The sequence below is a fragment of the Hyperolius riggenbachi genome, chromosome 3 (genome assembly GCF_040937935.1).
Source record: "Hyperolius riggenbachi isolate aHypRig1 chromosome 3, aHypRig1.pri, whole genome shotgun sequence".
In the NCBI taxonomy this organism is placed as follows: domain Eukaryota; kingdom Metazoa; phylum Chordata; class Amphibia; order Anura; family Hyperoliidae; genus Hyperolius; species Hyperolius riggenbachi.
The window spans coordinates 173,550,141-173,569,491 of record NC_090648.1 but is presented as its reverse complement, the minus strand read 5'-3'; the positions used below and the strand labels follow the sequence as shown (position 1 = coordinate 173,569,491).

The 19,351-nt window shown below is 43.1% G+C and overlaps 1 protein-coding gene across 1 annotated transcript in view; it reads left to right on the top strand.

The window, feature by feature from the left end:
- LOC137563172 (creatine kinase U-type, mitochondrial) overlaps window positions 1–16,737 on the top strand; it is a 55,659-nt gene extending 38,922 nt beyond the window's left edge. The window contains exons 4-10 of the mRNA XM_068275287.1: window positions 3,914–4,009; window positions 4,647–4,868; window positions 7,213–7,298; window positions 9,183–9,306; window positions 11,622–11,756; window positions 12,430–12,555; window positions 15,199–16,737. Of these exons, the coding sequence (XP_068131388.1) occupies window positions 3,914–4,009; window positions 4,647–4,868; window positions 7,213–7,298; window positions 9,183–9,306; window positions 11,622–11,756; window positions 12,430–12,555; window positions 15,199–15,315 (906 nt within the window). The 3' untranslated portion in view covers window positions 15,316–16,737. The remainder of the gene's footprint in view (window positions 1–3,913; window positions 4,010–4,646; window positions 4,869–7,212; window positions 7,299–9,182; window positions 9,307–11,621; window positions 11,757–12,429; window positions 12,556–15,198) is intronic.
- Window positions 16,738–19,351: the final 2,614 nt, after the last annotated feature.

Here is a 19,351-nt window from a genome sequence, read left to right as displayed (position 1 = left end):
TGTGTGTGTGTGTGTGTGTGTGTGTGGGTGTGTGTATGTGTGTGGTGTGTGTGTGTGGTGTGTGTGTGTGTGTATGTATGTGTGTGTGGTGTGTGGGTGTGTGTGGGTGTGTGTGGTGTGTGTGTGTGTGGTGTGTATTGTGTGTGGGTGTGTGTGTGTGTGTGTGTGTATGTGTGTGTGGTGTGTGTGTGTGGTGTGTGTGTGTGTGTGTGTGGTGTGTATTGTGTGTGTGTGTGTGTGTGTGTGATATGTGTGTGTGTGATGTGTGTGTGTGTGTGTGATGTGTGTGTGTGTGTGTGTGTCTGTGTGTGTGTGTGTGTGTGTGTGTGTGTGTGTGTGTGCGTGTGTGTGTGTTATGTGTGTTATGTGTGTGCGTGTGTGTGCGTGTGTGTGTGTTATGTGTGTGTGTGTGTGTGTGTGTGTGTGTGTGTGTGTGTGTGTGTGTGTGTGTGTGTGTGTGTGTGTGTGATATGTGTGTGTGTGTGTGTGTGTGGTGTGTATTGTGTGTGTGTGTGTGTGTGTGTGTGTGTGTGTGTGTGTGTGTGTGTGTGTGTGTGTGTGTGTGTGTGTGTGTGTGTGTGTGTGTGTGTGTGTGTGTGTGTGCATGGGGCATGTGGCGGAATCTTTAAAGATTCGGGGTATAACTGATTAGCCCTAACCTACACAATTTCATTTCACTGGCTCCATACTTGTGCCACTTGTGGTGGCTTAAAGACAATACTAAAATCCAAGTATCAGTTTTGGTGCCATCTGACTGGCAATTTAAAAATGAAGCATTGATAGTAGTCTCCATATTCCTCTTGGTTCAGGAATTAGGTTTTCTCTAAAAAATATCTGAATACTTGTAAATGACTAAAAAACAAATAAGACAGCATGTTTACTTACCTCTCTGTGTTTGGTACACCTAAAAATAATCTCGCCATGAACCCTGAGGCTTTGTTCACATTATAAATCGCCAGAACTGAGTGATTTATACTGGGTTTTTTAAGAGCTTTTCCCTGTGATGTGCACATACAAAAGCGCTTTTAGAAGCGCTTTAGCTCAGCAATGATTTTTTTAACTTTCTCATGTTAGGAAGTGAACTCTTTAACCCGCAAATTAATAAATATAATATATTTAGCGCTCTGGAAATTGCTACTACTGAGGGAGAGCACGTGCTTGGGTACAAAGGCAGACAGTGGAAATTGTGCCTTAGCTCAGTGGCTTAGCTAAGGATCCTTGGGCCCCAGGCAAGTTTTACATTGGGACACCCCAAGCACTCCATACATAATAATTGATATGGAGCACCAACACCTGCCAAGGACAGACACAACATTAGAGGTGCAAGCAGGTATAGGAAACCTGTGTAATGAGCAAACTGTCTCATGTATTTTGTGTGAACTAGGTATAGGTAACAGTTTGTTAAGGATTACCACTAGTCAAAGCATTTATAGAAGCAATCATTTACAGATCAGGACCAATAAAGAGCTAATACTGCCGTTGTGGGAGGGCCCCCTCAGGCCCAATGGCGGTTGCAACCTCTGCATCTCTTATTGCTACGCCACTGCCTCAGCTATAGACTCTGAATAAGCATGCAGATCAAATGCTTGTCAGAAGTTTGATTGGATTTGTTTTATGCTTGTTTCAGGTGTGTGATTCACACAATACTGTGTGAAAGATCAGCAGGACGCCAGGTAACTGCTTAGGTATTGCTTAACCACTTCAGTCTATCTGGACGACTATAGTCGTCCAGATAGATACTGCTCAAGTATAAGCGTCCAGTGTTATAGTGGCAGGTGTGCGCATATGTGACTGCTGCATTTCCGTAGCAATGATTGGGGAAGGAAACCAAGGTTTCCCTGAACCAATCACAGTGCCTGGAGTGAATGGACATGACCCGATCAGGGGCCATGTCTATTCATAATACTGTAAGGAAAGGAAAGTAAAAAAAAAAAATTAAACACTTCTTGTTAAACCAGGGTAGTGCTTCTTGCACCATCTAGTGGTGAAAAGTTAAATTATGCACCACACATTTTTAATAAAAAAATAATACAATTAACCCCTTTCAAAGTCCCCTCCACCCTGTCCCAGTTACCAAACAACCACACGTTGAAAAATGAAAAGTAAAAAAAAATCCATAAATGTTTGTCTCTCCCCGATCTGAACTGAGCGGCGCCGAGATGCCATGTACGCATGAGGGTATATTACTGTTATTTCAGTACATAAGGGTTTGCAATTGACCAGGCACAAAATATCCTTAAAACAGAAAAAATACACCTTTACTCCCAAATATTACACAGAAGAAGGCAAAAAAGATTGCCACTCGGTGCTAAGACGGGCAGACAGTGGGGGTAGCAGGCGTAGATGACCGTGCCTCCAGACCAACCAGAAAACGTTATTGGCACACAGAGAGAAAAGAATACGGGCACCAGTCAATGTGAAGCAAATCTTGAACACACCTTTAATTCATCTCCATAAATATTCCTGACAAACAGTAAAGTGGAGGCCTGACAGCCGTTCCTGCACAACGACTTTGCACTAGCAAACTCTTATTCAATGATTTTTCAGCAATATTCTGACATAATGTTACAGACTTTTGTCATCTAGTTTTTTTGTGTGTGGAAGATGAACATTTCAATTCTGACAGAGTAATCTTTGGAAAATTGTACAACTAAATAGGTAGCGCAATGGTCAGAGGGTTTGCATAAAACTTGAATTAATTCAGAAATCACCCCCCCCTCCTCCCCTGCAAAACTTTGGATGCCTCCCCCCCCCCACAAAAAAAAACAAATTGGAAAGGCAAGCCAGGCAAGATATTTAAAAAATATATATATAAATATATATATATATATGTAGCAAGGTATAGGTGCCCCCAGTATAGGTAGCCTGGTATCAGGGGCGTAACAAGAAATCACTGAGCCCCCTGTAAAACTTTGGATGGGGTAGGACATTAGATGACTATGGCAGCCCACAGAGTGTAGTACGTAGTATGTAAACTGCTGGGAGTACCATAATCTAACTTTAAAGTACATTTTAGTTTAGGATTTTCATAAGGTTACCTACCAGTAAGGAAAGGTTTGAGGTTACGCCCTAGGCAAGGGTGATTAAAGTTTGGCTTCAGGAATAAATTTAGCAGTTAGAAATGGTACAGGATGTTGTGCTTGGTTGCAGCTGAAAAACACATGTGTAAGAGCTAATTAATGAAAATGAAAACTGCTGATAAAAACTGACAGCAGTGAAGCACTGGGAGCATTTTCTCTATCAGTTACATTAGCTTCTGTAATAAATGTGCATGTATTATTATTATTTATTGCAATCAAACATATAGACACACGTAGTGCGCAGAAAACGCATACAGAAAAACGCACACAGAAAACTGACAGGCGAATGTGCTCCCAGCCCCGGCTTCTTATTACACTCACTCTGTCCTCCTCCATGGAGCAGAACTGGCTCTGCAGACTCCTCTTCACTACAGTAGACAGCACTTGGGGAGGGGGTGGATGGGCTGGGGTCCAGGCATTGTACACAAGACCCCTACTACACACTGAATAGGGACTGTCTACAAATATTTGTCTACAAAACATTGTTTGATTCCTTATCAGTGCTTGAGCAGATGCAGTCATAAGAAAAAACTGTGCAGAGAGAAGAAAGCTTTTTCTCTTAGTCTCTTAGAACAGGGAAAATACACTTTTTTTCCTGGACTGCCAGAAAATGTACAGTGCCTTTCTAGACAGCTCTGATTGGGCCCCTCCCCAGGCTTCTCTCTCCACTGAAACCCTACCCCCTCATCCCTATGCCACTAAATGAATTACTCCGTTGTGCCCATATAAAAAATAGATGTGGTAAAATTCCCCAAAGTAGGAACAATCAGATTGTCATATGTGATGTCAATAGAAGAAACCAGACATTTCAGATGCTGTTCTTAATTTTCTAGGTATTTGCAGATATTTTTGATCCTGTCATCAAGGAGAGACACAATGGATACGACCCAAGAACCATGAAACACCCTACAGACTTAGATGCAAGCAAGGTAAATATTGAGGTCTATGTAGGCTACAAATATAAAATCCTACATTTGTAACACTGCCCTTAGCTTGTATCAAATTTGCTAATTTTCCTTTAGGGCCCGTTTCCACTGTCTGGATGCGATCACATCACACCGCATCTAGCTGTGGGTGATTTTCAGTTGTCTTCCGGAAGTCCGGATGCGACTGTCTGTGAGTGCTAAGGGGAGTCGGATGCGTGCTGTGGATATTTGCAGCATTTGCACTCAAAGTCACAATAAAATAGATAGTACTGTTCCACCCCTGGATTCTATTCAATAGCCAATCAGGTAGTGATTGGAATCCCGAAACTGTGTTTAAATATTTGTCCACAACCTTGAAGAGTATTTGAACGGAGATTAAAAAGACAAGTTGTTCATGAAAAACCCCATGTTTTGTGCAATTGGCTATTGTATATTTGCAGCATGCCATCCATAATTTCCCCGAGTTGGATCGCCTCGCGCATGAAAATTCGCATGCAATGGAAACTATGCCATTGACATGCATTGGCTTCAGTTTTGATGCAATGTGATGCAAATTCGCGGCCAGTGGAAACAGGACCTTAAACACGATTGTAACTAAATTTGTTAAGTTATTAACACTTTGTATCTTTCCTGCATGTAGATTAAAGCTGGACATTTTGATGAGCGCTATGTGTTGTCATCTCGTGTACGTACTGGAAGAAGCATCAGAGGCCTGAGCCTGCCTCCAGCATGCACTCGCGCTGAGAGGAGAGAAGTGGAGAAGGTGACAGCAGATGCGCTCAATGGTCTCACTGGAGACCTTACAGGACGATACTACAAACTGAGCGAGATGACAGACAAAGAGCAACAACAATTAATAGATGTAAGTCCAAGTGTCATTCAGGTTCCCATTTAACTGGAGTTGCAATAGATTGGACCGTTCAATATTTAAATGTTTTAGGATAGGAACACTCTAGGCAGAATCACATATGCGTTTTCCACTATGTGCTATGGAAAACGCATATGCGATTCTGCCTAGTGTGTTCCTACCCTTAGTCCTGATAAATGTAACTGTGGGGTTGATAAACAAAATTTAAATCATGAATAATCTCTCCTTACTTATTTTTCACCTTACCTATCAAATAACATTTTCAGTTCTTTCAGAGAAAAAAAAATCTCAAAATATGTCATTTTTTTCTGATTAACCTCTTAATCCTATCCGGACAACTATTGTCATCCAGATAGGAGTCATGCTATGCTATTTGGATGCATATATGCATCCAGTGTTGATGCGGCAGGTGCACGGGCTGGTTCACGGCAGGATTTAAATGGCGGCGATTGGTGAAGGAGAATGTGTCCCCCCGAGCCCATCAAAATACCTGTAATGAATAGACATGACCCCATTCAGTGGCCATGTTCATTCATAATAATGAAAGTAAAAAGAATGTAAAAAAAACAAATCTAAAGGTGGCCACTAACGGTCCAATTTATAGCAAAAAATTGTTAGAGCGATTAGAAATTCTGATCGGATTGGTTGTAAATAATATCCATTGGTGGACACAATCGATTATGAATGAGTGAAAAAAATGTCGCCCAAAAGAATTTTCGTCGAGCCAAAATTTGGATTTTCTTTTTGGTTGTGATAGGTAGGAAGTAAAGCTTGGTTCGTTGATGGTGTAGTGAACGATTTATTACAATATTTCACTTCCGATCAGAATTTCTGATCGCTCGAACGATTTTTTGCTAGAAATTGGACGTTAGTGGCTACCTTAACACTTCCTGGTAACCCAGGATAGTGTTTGCTGCAAATCACCATCTTGTGGGGCAAAAGCAAAAATACATACTGTAGTTACATAGTTATTTTGGTTGAAAAAAGACATACGTCCATTGAGTTCAACCAGTACAGTCAGGATATATTTTAATAAAAAATGAATAAAGTTCGTTCCGCCTATCCAGTGCTGAGACTCGCAAAGCCAGCTCTGGGCCGCCCATGAGGCGGGGTGAGGCGGGTTCCTCAGGCGATGGCTGTCTGGCCATGGGTGAGGGGCCACCTTGCTGCAGTGATTAGCAGGCAGGAAGGGGGCGGTGGGTAGGGGAGTCGGACCCCCCCTCCCTCACCTGAGTCCCCTGGTCTGTGCTCCCCTCTAGCTATTAGAGCAGTGTACAATCAGGCAGCGGGCAGGGAAGCGATGACTCACCTCCTTCCACGTTCCAGTGTGCGTTCCACCGCTTGTCACTTCCTGCAATACCACCCACTGTACTGTACAGTGGACAGCATTGCAGGAAGTGACTAGCGGTGGAAAACAGCGCTGGAACATCAGGAAGGTGAGTCATCGTTTCCCTACCCAATGCCTGATAATAGCTGGAGGGGGAGCGCAGACCGGGGAACCCAGGCGAGGGGGGGGGGGGGTCCGGCCCCCCTCCCCACTACTGTGCCCGCTGCCCCTCTTCCTGGCTGCTACCCCCTCCAGGCTAAATATACTGGGACAATTATACTACCTATGGGGGTAGCATCTTGACAAGTTTGCTTCAGGTGCCAAAAAGTCTAGAACCGGCACTGCGCGAAGCTCACAGGCGCACTGCACCTGCACAGTAGTATGGACCTCATGGTCTCTCAGCGCTGGAACGGCCTAGTGAATGAGGAGGGGGAAAGCCACTGGATTATCCAGAGGCTTTCCTCTATTGAAGCAAAAACCCCTTTGGGGCCCTTTTTTCCTTACAGTTGTTCTTTAAAAGGTTTTATATACAGTAGGTAAGGTGAAAAACAGATAAGAGATAATTTGTGAAAAATATTTTGTGATTCAAACCCCAATATGTGTTTCATTCATCCAAACAGGAAACGTGCATTTGCTCTTCTTGTAGGCTCATTCAATAACAGCCTCAAACATGGAGAGTTCTGTGCTGAGTGTTTAGACTCGGGTTTATGAATGATTACTAGTTTTAATTTAAATATTACAAATTTAGTATTATTTAAACCTAGTTGGATGTTCTAGTTAACTGCAGAGCAGGGCCACAGACAATTGAATCATGTTGTAGGATAATGTACAGTGGGTTCAGTGTGGTACCATGAGTGGCACATAGTCAGATTTCAGAATACTTATTTGGGTTAAATAATTTTCAATTACAGATTTTTCTTATTTTTATGTCTTATTTTGGTGTAATCTCTGTGTGCATGTATGCTTTGTGCAAAGAAACTCCTTAAATATTCTGAAATATTTATTTGGCAGGATCACTTCCTATTTGACAAACCCGTGTCACCATTACTGACAGCAGCAGGAATGGCGCGAGATTGGCCTGATGCACGTGGAATTTGGTAAGATCTGGTAGAATGCATGGCCTGATATCTTAATTATGGGTGTATGTATACTTACCTGGGACTTCCTGCATCTCCATGAGGTGTGTTGGCTCCTTCACCGTCTTCTCTGGCTGCTCCGGTAATCTGGCCGGCTGGGCTCTCCTGCGCATGTGGGGCTCGAGCATGCATGTGCTCCTGCAGCCAGGAGCATTCTGCTCCTATGGGAGCGTGATGAGGCTCAAGCAAGGCTGGGTGGCGCCTGCACAGAAGTGCACGACTGGCCGCAACTAGCTGGATTACCGGCAGCGATAACAACACAACAGAGCGACCAGAGAGTACAGCAAGGGAACCCATGCACCTCTTGGGGCTGGAGGAAGCTCCAGGTAAGTAAGTATAGATACACCCATAATTAAGATCTCAGGTACACTTAAACAATTTAAAGCCAATGTATTGTGTTTCTGACTTTTGAGAAGATAATCAATCACATATCTATGCACATATCATAATCAGTGTTTATATCGAAAAAATATATCTGCTATAGTTTCTATGTAGAAAACAAAAATCATTGCTAAAAGAATGTAAGCTACTGAAAAATACTTAAAGTGCAACCAAAGTGAGAGTTATATGGAGGCTGCCATATTTATCTCCTTTTAAGCAATACTAGTTGCCTGGCTGATCCTCTGCCTCTACTTTCAGCTATAGACCCTGAACAAGCATGTAGCAGATCAGCAGAACAAGCATGTCCCCCTGCACCTCTTTATTTCTCCTTATGCTACATTTGCCCCCCTGTTCCTCCTTCAGACCCACTACCTCCTGTCCTCGTGCCTCCTTCTGTCTCCCTTTGTGCCTCATTCTGTCTCCATGTGCCTCTTCAGTCCTCATGTGCCACCTCTGTCCCCTGTGCCTTCCTCTGTCCCCCTGTGTCTCCTTCTGTGCCTTCTTCTGTCTCCTTTCTCCCTATGCTGTCCCCCTTTGCCTCCTTCTGTCTTCCTATGCTGTCCCCCTTTGTACTTCCTTCTGTTCCCCTTTGTGCCTCCTACTGTCTCCCTGTGCCTCCTTCTGCCCCCCCCCCCTTTGTGCTTGTTCCTGTCCCCCATTGGGCTTCCTTCTGCCCCACTTTGTGCCTCCTTCAGTCCCCTTGAGCCACCTTCTGTCCTCTTTTGTGCCTCCTTCTGGCCCTCATGCCTTCATCTGTCCCCCTGTACCTCCCGCTGCCCCTCTGTGTACCTCCTTCTGTCCTCCTGTACCTCCTTCTGTCCTCCTGTGCCTCCTTCTGTCCTCCTTTGTATCTCCTTCTGTCCCCCTTTCGGCCTCCTTCTGTCCCCCATTGTGCCTCCTTCTGGCCTCCTATCCTCCTTTGTGACTTCTTCTGACCCTCATGCCTCCTTCTGTCCCCCTGTGCCTGCCTATGTCCCCCTGTGTGCCTTCTTCAGTCCGCCGTGCCTTCTTCTGTCCCCCTTTGTGCCTCATGAAATTGGAGCCCTGCCTATGTGTATTTTCTGATGAAACGCTGCCCGCATTCAGTATTTTCTGGTGAAACACTGCTGCATTTACATATATTTTTCTTGCAAAACGCTGCCGCAATAAGTTTTTTTTTTTTGGTGAAACGCTACCGCATTTCGACTATTTTCTGGTGAAATGCTGCCACATTACGATTATTTTCTGGTGAAACGCTGCTGCAATACAATTATTTTCAGCTGAAACGCTGCCGCATTACTATTATTTTCATGGGGGCGGGGGCACCACAGGTTTTCTCGCCTGGAGTGACAAAATGGCTAGAGGCACCCCTGCCTGCCAGGCAACAGGTATTGTTTAAAAGGAACAAATATGGGAGCCTCCATATCACTCACACCTTGGGTTAACTTTAACATTCCAGTGATTCTCTGCTTTGCTTGTTTTCAGGCACAATAACGAAAAGACTTTCCTCATCTGGGTAAATGAAGAAGACCACACCAGGGTCATTTCTATGGAGAAAGGAGGAAACATGAAGAGGGTGTTTGAAAGGTTTTGCAGGGGCCTTAAGGAGGTAAGGAGCAGGTATAGGCTTGAGAGGCTTGAAAGGAACTGGAGAGAGTCCCTCAGTAGGATAAGTGAAGTCAGATCACTCAAGGCTCTTTTTCACAATGAAAATCACATTCCCAAATGCACTACAATGGAGTCATGATTTTTCCAAATTTTAAAATGCTTTATTCTGCACAATTGTATATATTTATTATTCCTGGCATTATTGTGTTTGTGTTCAATAGCAAAAGAAAAAAATTTGGACATTGCAAGAAAATCGCATAGCACCGTGTTCGGTATGCAATTTGTGCTCCCGCTGTCTTTAACCAACACGCAAATGCAGAAAACATCACATTCAAGGAAAAGGGGCAGCATAATTTCAGTTGTATTGCCGGTGTTCTTGCGATCGAATGGCATCAAAACGTGTTTTGTGGAGAATGGACCTCACTATCAAAAATTTCATAGAGGCTTATGTTTTACTTAAAAAACAGATACCAACTAGTTAAAGTAATATTATAAAGAAATGAATAATATTGTATTTACAAGTGAGGAATATACAGTATGCAGTTTCTTCACTAGCTGCAATACGTGGCTATAGTATCCTTTCTTCTTTTTTTATTTCTCACACAGTGGGAATCTGTGGGGCAGATTCATAAATATCAATGCAGGGAAATTGGTGCAAAAGAGCAGCAGTTGGTCAGAGCAGCCAATCAAATTTCAGCAAATGAGAGAAGGCTTCTGATTGGTAACTCTGGGCAACTGCATCACTGATGCACCAGTTTTTCACTGAGCTGGTTTTGATAAATCAGGAAATTCAAGTTTATTTCATGGTATTAACAATTATTTTGCAACCAAAACACCCAAAGCAAATATAGGTGTCCCAGTCAACACACGTTTGCAGTTTATAATAGTGGAACTGACTTTTCTTTCAGTGTTTTGGTTTTGCACTTGTGATCTGCAAGGACAAAAATTTTAGCTGTAGGTGAAATTTATATATAGTACATAAGAAGTATAATTAAGCAAATTTATTATACAAGCTATTCTACTGAACATTCAAGAGTAGCAATAGCCCTACCATGTGTGTCAGTCAAATGGGACTGCCCTATCTTGCTGTTCACGATGCCTGAGGCCCCATAGAAGTGGTCAGTCAATGACAATACTTATTGCCTGCATTGCCTTCTTCTGAGAAAAGGAGTATACAACTTGTCTTTATTGTCTGTCGTCTTGATGGTGGTGATGCCGGAGGTTTTCTCTGCTCTGTAACAGATTTGCCTTTTATATCCTAGAGAGGAGGGAGTGGACTGATCAAGTTAGTTGCTGAGCTGTTGATTTATTAGTTTATTGTTCCTAGCAGCAACAATAGGAAAATGCAACCAAAACACCCCCTATTCTTTTTACTGTGGCAAAATGCAGCACAAATGATCACTCCACAGTGGAAGGCTAAAGATTTAGAACACATTCAATAACGTCCCTGGTCTGCCCATCACTGTGATTGAAATGCACGGCATTGCTGCCTGAAGAAAGCTTTGAAGTAGGGATGTGATGTGAGAAAGAAGGCTTCAGCTAGTGAACAGGAGTACAGATCATTTGACCTCTATTTTAAACTTGAAATGTGGTAGTTTAACCTCTTGAGGACCACCGGTTTAAACTCACCTAGTGACCAGCACTTCGCCACTTTAACGATTTATTGCTCGGCCATACAACTTACTACCCAAATTAATTTTACCTCCTTTTCTTGCCACTAATAGAGCATTTTTTGGTGCTCTCTGATTGCTGCTGCAACTTTTTTTTCTATTTATTTAAAAAGAAATATTTTTTAATTAAAAAAAAACAATTTTTTATATTTCCCTCCCTCCCCCCTAAATTGGCCCTGACTGCGATCCATACTCTACAGTACCCTGTCATAGGCATCAGCCTATGAGAGGGGTTAGATTGTGAGCCACTCCTGGGGAACGTTAAATGACAGGGCTGTCCCCTGTAAATCGCTGTGCTAGATCGCAGTGCTGTACAAATGTAAATAGATTTTTTTTTCTTGAATTCAGCCTGCCAGCTCCGATCGCGGCTGGCAGGCTGATCACAGATCCCCGCTCTGTTGTTGTGCAGGGAACACGAGCATGTGTTCCCTGCTAATCCCGCCCACTGCAATTTGACGCCAATCGGCGTTAGGCGGTCCCACAGCAACCACGCTTCCACTGCCCATTGGTGTGAGGCGGTCAGGAGCTGGTTAAGGCCTTCTTTTATAAGAGGACATGTCTGTAGCTATAACTGCGCTATGTAATAGTGCTTTTACTTTTGATACTGGAGTACTTCTTTGAGAAACTGCCATGCTGTCATTTGTAGGTGGAGAGACTCATCCAGGAGAAAGGATGGGAGTTCATGTGGAATGAGAGGCTGGGTTACATCCTGACCTGCCCATCTAACTTAGGCACTGGTCTGAGAGCTGGAGTTCACATTACACTACCTCATCTGAGCAAGGTAAGCAGTATGAACATTTCCAGTGCATTTGTAAATATTTCCTGAAGCCAGGCCATCCTGGTTAGGGCCCCCCAACCAGTGTGTGGCCCCTCCTATACACAATAGCTGCAGTGTCAATGCTTATCTGGTTGCTCTGGGACAATCATATCACACAATAAACCCTCTTTGCTATTACTGAGGACCCAACCAGGCATGAAAATTTTCCTAAAAAACTCTATTACCACATAAGTGATAAAGACAAAGCTCTTTAAATGGAAGGGGCTATGTCACCCATTTATTTCTGCTTCCTATGGAGCTAAACATATTAGAATCCTTAGGAAAATTGAGAGAGACATCTTTCCCAGGTTACCAGAAATGTATAGACACAACCCCCCAGCCCCCCACCCCACCCCACCCCTCCCCCCCCCCATTTGATGTTTTCAGAAAGGAGCTCCTTTACCCCCTGGTGTTGGAGATGCAACAGGCCAAGTCAGGGTTATTCTGATTAATTCCACCAGTGAAGATGTATTTTGCTGTATTTAGTCTGGCCGGAAGTTTTTGTAGATGCAATTTTCTGCAGTTTTTGGATACTTTCCAGGGTATCTTCGACTCTACTACTGAGTTTAGATATATATGATAAATTATCTGTGTTCATATTTGTTTTATTCTAAGCTATGTTTGTGTATGTGTTTAGGATGCACGTTTCCCCAAGATCCTGGAAAACCTACGCCTACAGAAGAGAGGAACAGGAGGCGTGGACACTGCTGCTGTCGGTGGCACATTCGACATCTCAAACTTGGACCGCTTGGGAAAATCTGAGGTAGATTATTGAAAGCCATATAGTGTCCTTAAAGGAAAAAAGTGATTCATGATTGGGAACTTTCAGGGCTGGCTCTGAGAATTCTGTGTACGAGAGGTGAGGAACAAACTTGTCACTCCGAACAAGTAGCACTGCTGATGCTTTCATCATCAAAGTGCCCTCCATTAGTTCCCTCTTCATTACAGTGGTCTCCCATAGAATTGTTTATACACCATGCTTCCTCCATTAGTGTTTCTGTACTATAAGAACTCTCATTAGTGCCTTCCTCATTGTAGGAATACCTATGCATTCTCATGTCCTTAGATAGTTTATGGTTTCCCAGTTTTTTTACCATCACCATTTCATGATATCATCCAAACGCAATACATGTCAGCTAAACTTAAAGTGGGGGCAAATTAAACTAGTATGATTTCCATCTCCTCCCCATAGTTTTACGGCTTTTTATCACTTCAATATTCACTCACTTAAAGAGACACTGAAGCGAAAAAAAAATATATGATATAGTGAATTGGTTGTGTACTATGAATAATTACTAGAAGATTAACAGCAAAGAAAATATTCTCATACTTTTATTTTCAGGTATATAGTGTTTTTTCTAACATTGCATGATTCTATAATATGTGCAGATTACACAACACTCAGCATTCAAAATGAGTCTTTCAGAGCAGTCTGTGAAGTAATGACCTCTCCTCTAGCAGAGAAAAAGTAAACAGTTCACTTTCAGTTGAGATAATAAAAGTCAGATAACAGTCCTCTCCATGACTAACTTAGTTGGAGAGCTTAATGGCTGGTTTGCATAGAGATAACAACTGGAGTTTCTTAACTCTTCCTGTACTGGAAACAATTAGACTGATGTATCTGATCTTAATGTTTTATTTCTTAGCTGTACTACACATACAAATCATAATATCATAATTTTTTTTTCGCTTCAGTGTCTCTTTAATTAAGCATCAACAAATACTGAAGGATTGATCAGGCATAAAGAAAACAGCCTTATCAAGAGGCAGTGGCATAGCTGAGAAGTTGTGGGCCCCGGTGCAAGTTTTAAACGGGGCCCCCAAGTGCTATATACATAAGAACTTATACGGCATACCCAAAACCAATCAAGGACAACCACAGTGTCAGAAATGCAAAAAGGGGCTGGGGAACAGTTTTTTAATGATTACTTTTATTCAAGGCAACTTTAGATGTGAATATTATCAGCACAGGACCAATAAAGAGCAAACACTGTGGTTGAGGGAGGTCCACTATGGCCCAAGGGCCCCGATGCAGTTGCTACCTCTGCACCCCCTATTGCTACGCCACTGTCAAGAGGCGATTTTAGAGAAGCCTTCCCCATGATCCATGATCCCCAGCGCAAGTCAGGAGGGAGGACATTCCTACAGCACCTTGTGTATCAACATTTTGGGAAATAATTAACACATTTCCATTTTGCAATGCAGAGGCTTACTAGAACTCCTCCTTGATTTAGTGGACTCAGTGCAGCTCAGCAGCTTTAGTCGCTGGAAATGCTGCCTTACTATGCATACATGTAAAAAAGGTGCCTAGAAAAAAGGGTGCAGAGGATTGCCGCTAGTAAAACATTGGTAAAATGACCAATTGTGATAGTAAAGTATTAATATATAATAATCTTTACTGATGTTTTACTATGACCTAACCTCAACCTACTCTTACACAAAACTCTTCCTCTGTCCATGACTAACATTAAAGGATACCTTATCTCTCCTACATTTTAAAAATGGGGGGAGCAGGCATGTGCAGCAGGCAGTCCTCATGGCCGCTGCTCCCCCATTCCTCTCTGTCCCCTCTGTTACCTTGTAAATGACACTTGAAGCTATTTCCAGTTCGGCCAGGGTCAGTGAGCAGTACGCAGGTTCTGCCCAGCAAACCACATCCTTTATTGCGAACCCGTGGCAGGGAGCGTTCTGCACAATTTGAACTACGTAGTTGTGATGTCATGACCACACAGTACACATGCGCAGAGCTCTCCCGGCCACAGGCACGCGATCAAGGATACACGTTGCCGGGCAGCGCCTGCGCACTCACCGACTCACCGTAACACTCGAGGTAACAGAGGGGGGACGGAGAAGAATGGGAGAGCAGCAGGCAGTATGGCAGAAATAAAAAAACATACTGATCATAACAGCATACTGTCAGCTCTTGCATGCATTAATATCAAATAAAAACTGGTATTATGTACATACATACTTTCTGTCACCATACTGTAAGCTCCAGTGTAAAGGATAGCATTACTGGAGAAATATGGAGGCTACCAGACTAAATCTCCTTTAACAATGCTAGTTACCTGTTGTACTGATCTTTTGGCCTTATCAGGATTTGAGAATTAGTCATGCAGGCAGTGGAGAGTCACGTGATCTGCATATTCATTAATGGAAGGCCAGTTAGAAGTGATAAAACTTGAAGGAGAGGGTCAGGAAGACAGGCAGAGGAGTGCAGCAGTCTTTCATTGTCTTTCCATATTATGTCCTTGGGGAGCTGAAGGGCTTTAATCATACTGTATTTATAGTGTCACCTTCAGGTCACAATAAGCTTTGGATAGAAAGCTGATTTGTGAGCCAAAAGTATCTCTCCAGTCCTCTTAGCAGTTTCTGCCCTCACTTAATCGTCTTGTAATCCTTGCAGGTGGAGCTGGTGCAGCTGGTCATTGATGGCGTGAACTATCTTGTTGACTGTGAGAAGAGGCTGGAGAGAGGGCAAGACATCCGCATTCCTGCTCCAGTGGCTCAGTTCCGGCACTAATCCAAAGCTACAACTATCAGCAACAGCAAATAATGTGGCCTCAAGAATGTATATGCATCATGACAATGCGTTATCAATGATACTTACAGCATCATTAAGATCTTTTGATTCCACCCAACTTAATATGGTGGTATGGAACAACAAATACCCTATAGGTCTGATTTATTAAGGTTGTAAGCTCACTTGCACAGCCATCAGTCTCCAGCATTGCAGCAAGCATGCCTTACCCTTATCTGCTAAATCAAAATGCATATGTGTGTAACAGACAGCAGTATGCACATTAGTACTATCTATGCACCCTAACCCTACATACCATCATCTTATGGGTGGAGCTTTAATAATTACTCAGATGTCTATCTGATCATATCTGTATAAATGCTGACATTTGTACAGTACTATCAGGACCAGTGAGCTTATCCAGTTAGTGTAAAACAATAATAACCAGAAGATATAAATCCTACAGCTTGGCCAGTGTGCATGTATGTGCTCAGACCTCCTCTTGTAACCACATCTACAGACACTCCTAAAGCCAGGCATGAGATTTTCGCCCAAACTGATTGCTATAGTCAGATTCAGAGACATGCTAATGTCTGTACTGAAGTTACCGCATCCACATCTACTGGGAAGAATAGTGAATGACCGCACTGGATTTTTCTGGTTAATCACTACTAACTTCCTGTGCATAAGGAGGGGTCTTACTGCTTTCCCACCTCTCCCTGCCTTAGGAAAGAACATGCATGCTCAGCTAAGCCAATCATGCATGTTTGTACACCAATCGATTAAATGGATATATGACGTCATATAGCGTTTTGTATGACTCACTACTAGTGATGGTCAATGAAATGCAAATAACTGAGTGGAAGCAAATTGTACGTTAACATTAACTTGCAGATTTAAGCAGTTTAGAATTTGAATCAAATGCAGTAAATAATGATTTTGATTGGTCTAAATCCAAACCGCATACATTTGCACAAAGAGTATTAATTATCAGCATGTCATAGACCATGTCTACCTATTACCATCTAATGGCCTTGCTAAGCTTGATGCTTGCTACACATGCTGCTTGCAAACATGTTTTCCCATGTGAAAGCCATAATAATGTGCACTGCATGTACAAAATTCCACTGAAAACAATGAAGCCAAAAACTGCCATTTCAATATAAAAGTGTCTGAAATGTCTTTGAGTTGATCATGTTCACTTACTTCTGCATTAATAGCTAAGGTAAGTCTCGGTATGCATGAGCACTCATGAGAACAAGGCTTATCTTTTCTGGCTTAACACTAATTGCTAAATCACAGCAGTGTGAGCTCCACTTTAGTAAACCAGGCCCTGTGTATTATATAGCAGTATCATCATGTTGTGAATGTCTATGTATATAAGTGGCATATTGTCATCATGCTAATAAAATTTACTGATGCCTATACTGTTTGTCTTTTATTCAGTAACCATCATAGATACATATTCAAGAAAAGAATATGGAGGGCACTGCTGCTTTCTTCATATTATAAAATGCTGCTTGCCTGGTTGTTGTGTTGATCCTTACCATCAAAAAATACTTTATTGATTACTGACTGATTAATTCTTTTAATGAGGAATTCTGAATTTACTAGACTTCATCCACATGTATGCTTGTTGCAGTGATGTGGCCTTACATATCAGCATAGCAGTCAGGTAAATAGCTTTTGTTAAAGAGAGTCTGAAGACATTTAAATTACCTCTTTTTATTGCCCAGTTATCTTAAAGGACACATCCGAGCTCGATTAAAATAAAAAATCCACTTACCTGGGGCTTCCTCCATCGCCTGCCAGTCATCCTGTGCCCTCGCCGCAGCTCACCGCTGGTGGCCCGTGATCCCCTCCGGCGCAGGATGTCCACTGCGCCTGTGCGAGCGTCTCTCAGAGTCACACTGACATCATCCGGACTGTACTGCGGAGGCGCAGTAGTTCTGTGCCTGCGCTGTACAGTCCGGATTACGTCAGCGCGACCAGTGAGCCGCATGCTGGAGCACAGAAGAAGCCGCAGGGGGTTGGAGGAAGCCACAGGTAAGTGGATTTTTTATTTTTACATTGCTCGGACCTTGCCTTAAAGCATTAAGATCAAAGCTGATTTGACGCATCCCCACGGCAGAACGAGGTATTTATCCCCTCACTTTCCAGGTCGCAGATTTTGCTACCCGGGGGAGGCAGAGTGGGTGCAGTAGCTCTGCCTCCAGTCCAGTTAATCTCCGCCTATCTCCGCATCTCCCTGCCCCTCTCAATGAAAGAAGACAGAGAGGGGCGGGGAGAGGTGGAGATTGACCGGAGCAGAGGCGATCGCAGAATTTTGCCCCGTCTATTTGGGGGGGATAAATAACTGCTTCGTTCTTAATGCTTAAGATAGATAGGTAATAAAAAGAGGTAATTTATATGGCTTCAGACTCTCTTTAAGGCATTCAAGATGGCAGCCCTCAAATATTTGTCTTACTATAGGTTTTCTTAAAAACCCAAAGTCAACATAAACATTGTAAATAAAGTATGCCAAGTTGTTAATGCTTATTAAATTAGCAGCAAAAAGGATTTGGGTTTGCAGGCTTAGAAAACACTTAGATAGTATAAAACGTTACTTTTATTCTAGTAAAAATAACACATAAAATATATAAATACATAACATGAGTATTACAAAATGCTTCTTGTTTCATGGTCTATAACAGCAGGTTCTTCAGGCAAAGAATTGCAGTAAGAAGAAGTCCGTGACAATACGGATTACAAATAGTCAATTAATATATATCATGCCAGCAAAGCTATGCTTAGGGTGCATTCCAGACTGACCCCTTCCAAATATTTCAAAGAAAAAAATCAGATATATTGTCTGCTGCGCTCTCCAGATCTAGAATCAAAACTCAGATCCTAAAAAACATCAATTCTGCACAAAGCACAATACTATCACAACCACTAAGAGGCTCCTTGTGCTGGTGCAAAACGAGTGTCTCCTGACTTCCAAATGTGCAAAAGGCTCACCAGATGCTCAGGGCCGGATTTAGGCTTAGGCCGCCTAGGCCATGGCCTAGGGCACCACAGGAGGAAGGGCACCAAAGCAGCAGGCTAAACTGGTGCAGCATTTGCAAGCTTGCAAATGCTGCAATGCATGGAGATCAGGCGAGCGCCTGACCGTGGTATTCTACTGCTAGCTGCCTGTGCAGCAGCCACCTTGCTCTCTGTGCAGGTTTGCATTGTGGCCGGCGGCTATAGAATTGAGAAGAATTGGAGATAGAAAGGAAGAGGAAGCTTCTGCACTGGAGATGAGCGGAGGAATGAGTGACACTGATGGCTGCTGCGGTGTGAAGGCGAGATGGCTACTTATACTGAAAAATGGGGGTGGGGGGGGGGATTAAGGGAGTCATCTGGCTACCTATACTGGAGGGAAAGGGGGAGGAGTCATCTGGCTACCTATACTGTAGGGAAAGAGGGGAGGAGTCATCTGGCTACCTATACTGGGGGGGGGGTCATCAGGCTACCTATACTAGAGGGAAGGAGGAGGAGTCAAGTTTGCATATGAATATGAATCATTGCAAGCAGGCAGAGAACCGGCAATGATTAATATGAATCATTGCAAGCAGGCAGAGAATCAGCAGTTCAATGGACGGGGAGAGCGGCTCCAGCTTGGCATCGCTGTGCTGGCAGCTGCCTCCCCAAATGCCTGCCCTGCAGGGAGAGTGGGGGGACCTTTCTCTAGTATCGTCGCTGGAGGAATAGTGGTTAGGCGGCATGAGCTTTCTCTGGGATATGGCAGTTGGGGGACACGTAAAAAAAGGCTATAACATCTGATATTTACAACACCTGACCAGGCTACCCCTATAAAGTCAACTACGACTAAGGGCAGATGGTAGGCCCGATACGCGTTAGTTGATCCTGTGATTTTATTGCCTTGTCTGTGGATTTTTCTAATAAACATTTCAGCCCTTTTTTTACCTCATCCTGTTCTGGTTTGCGGATCCTTTTTTGTACTTCTCTACTACTATGGCCTGGCTTGCCTGATCCTGCACCGACTGGTATGATG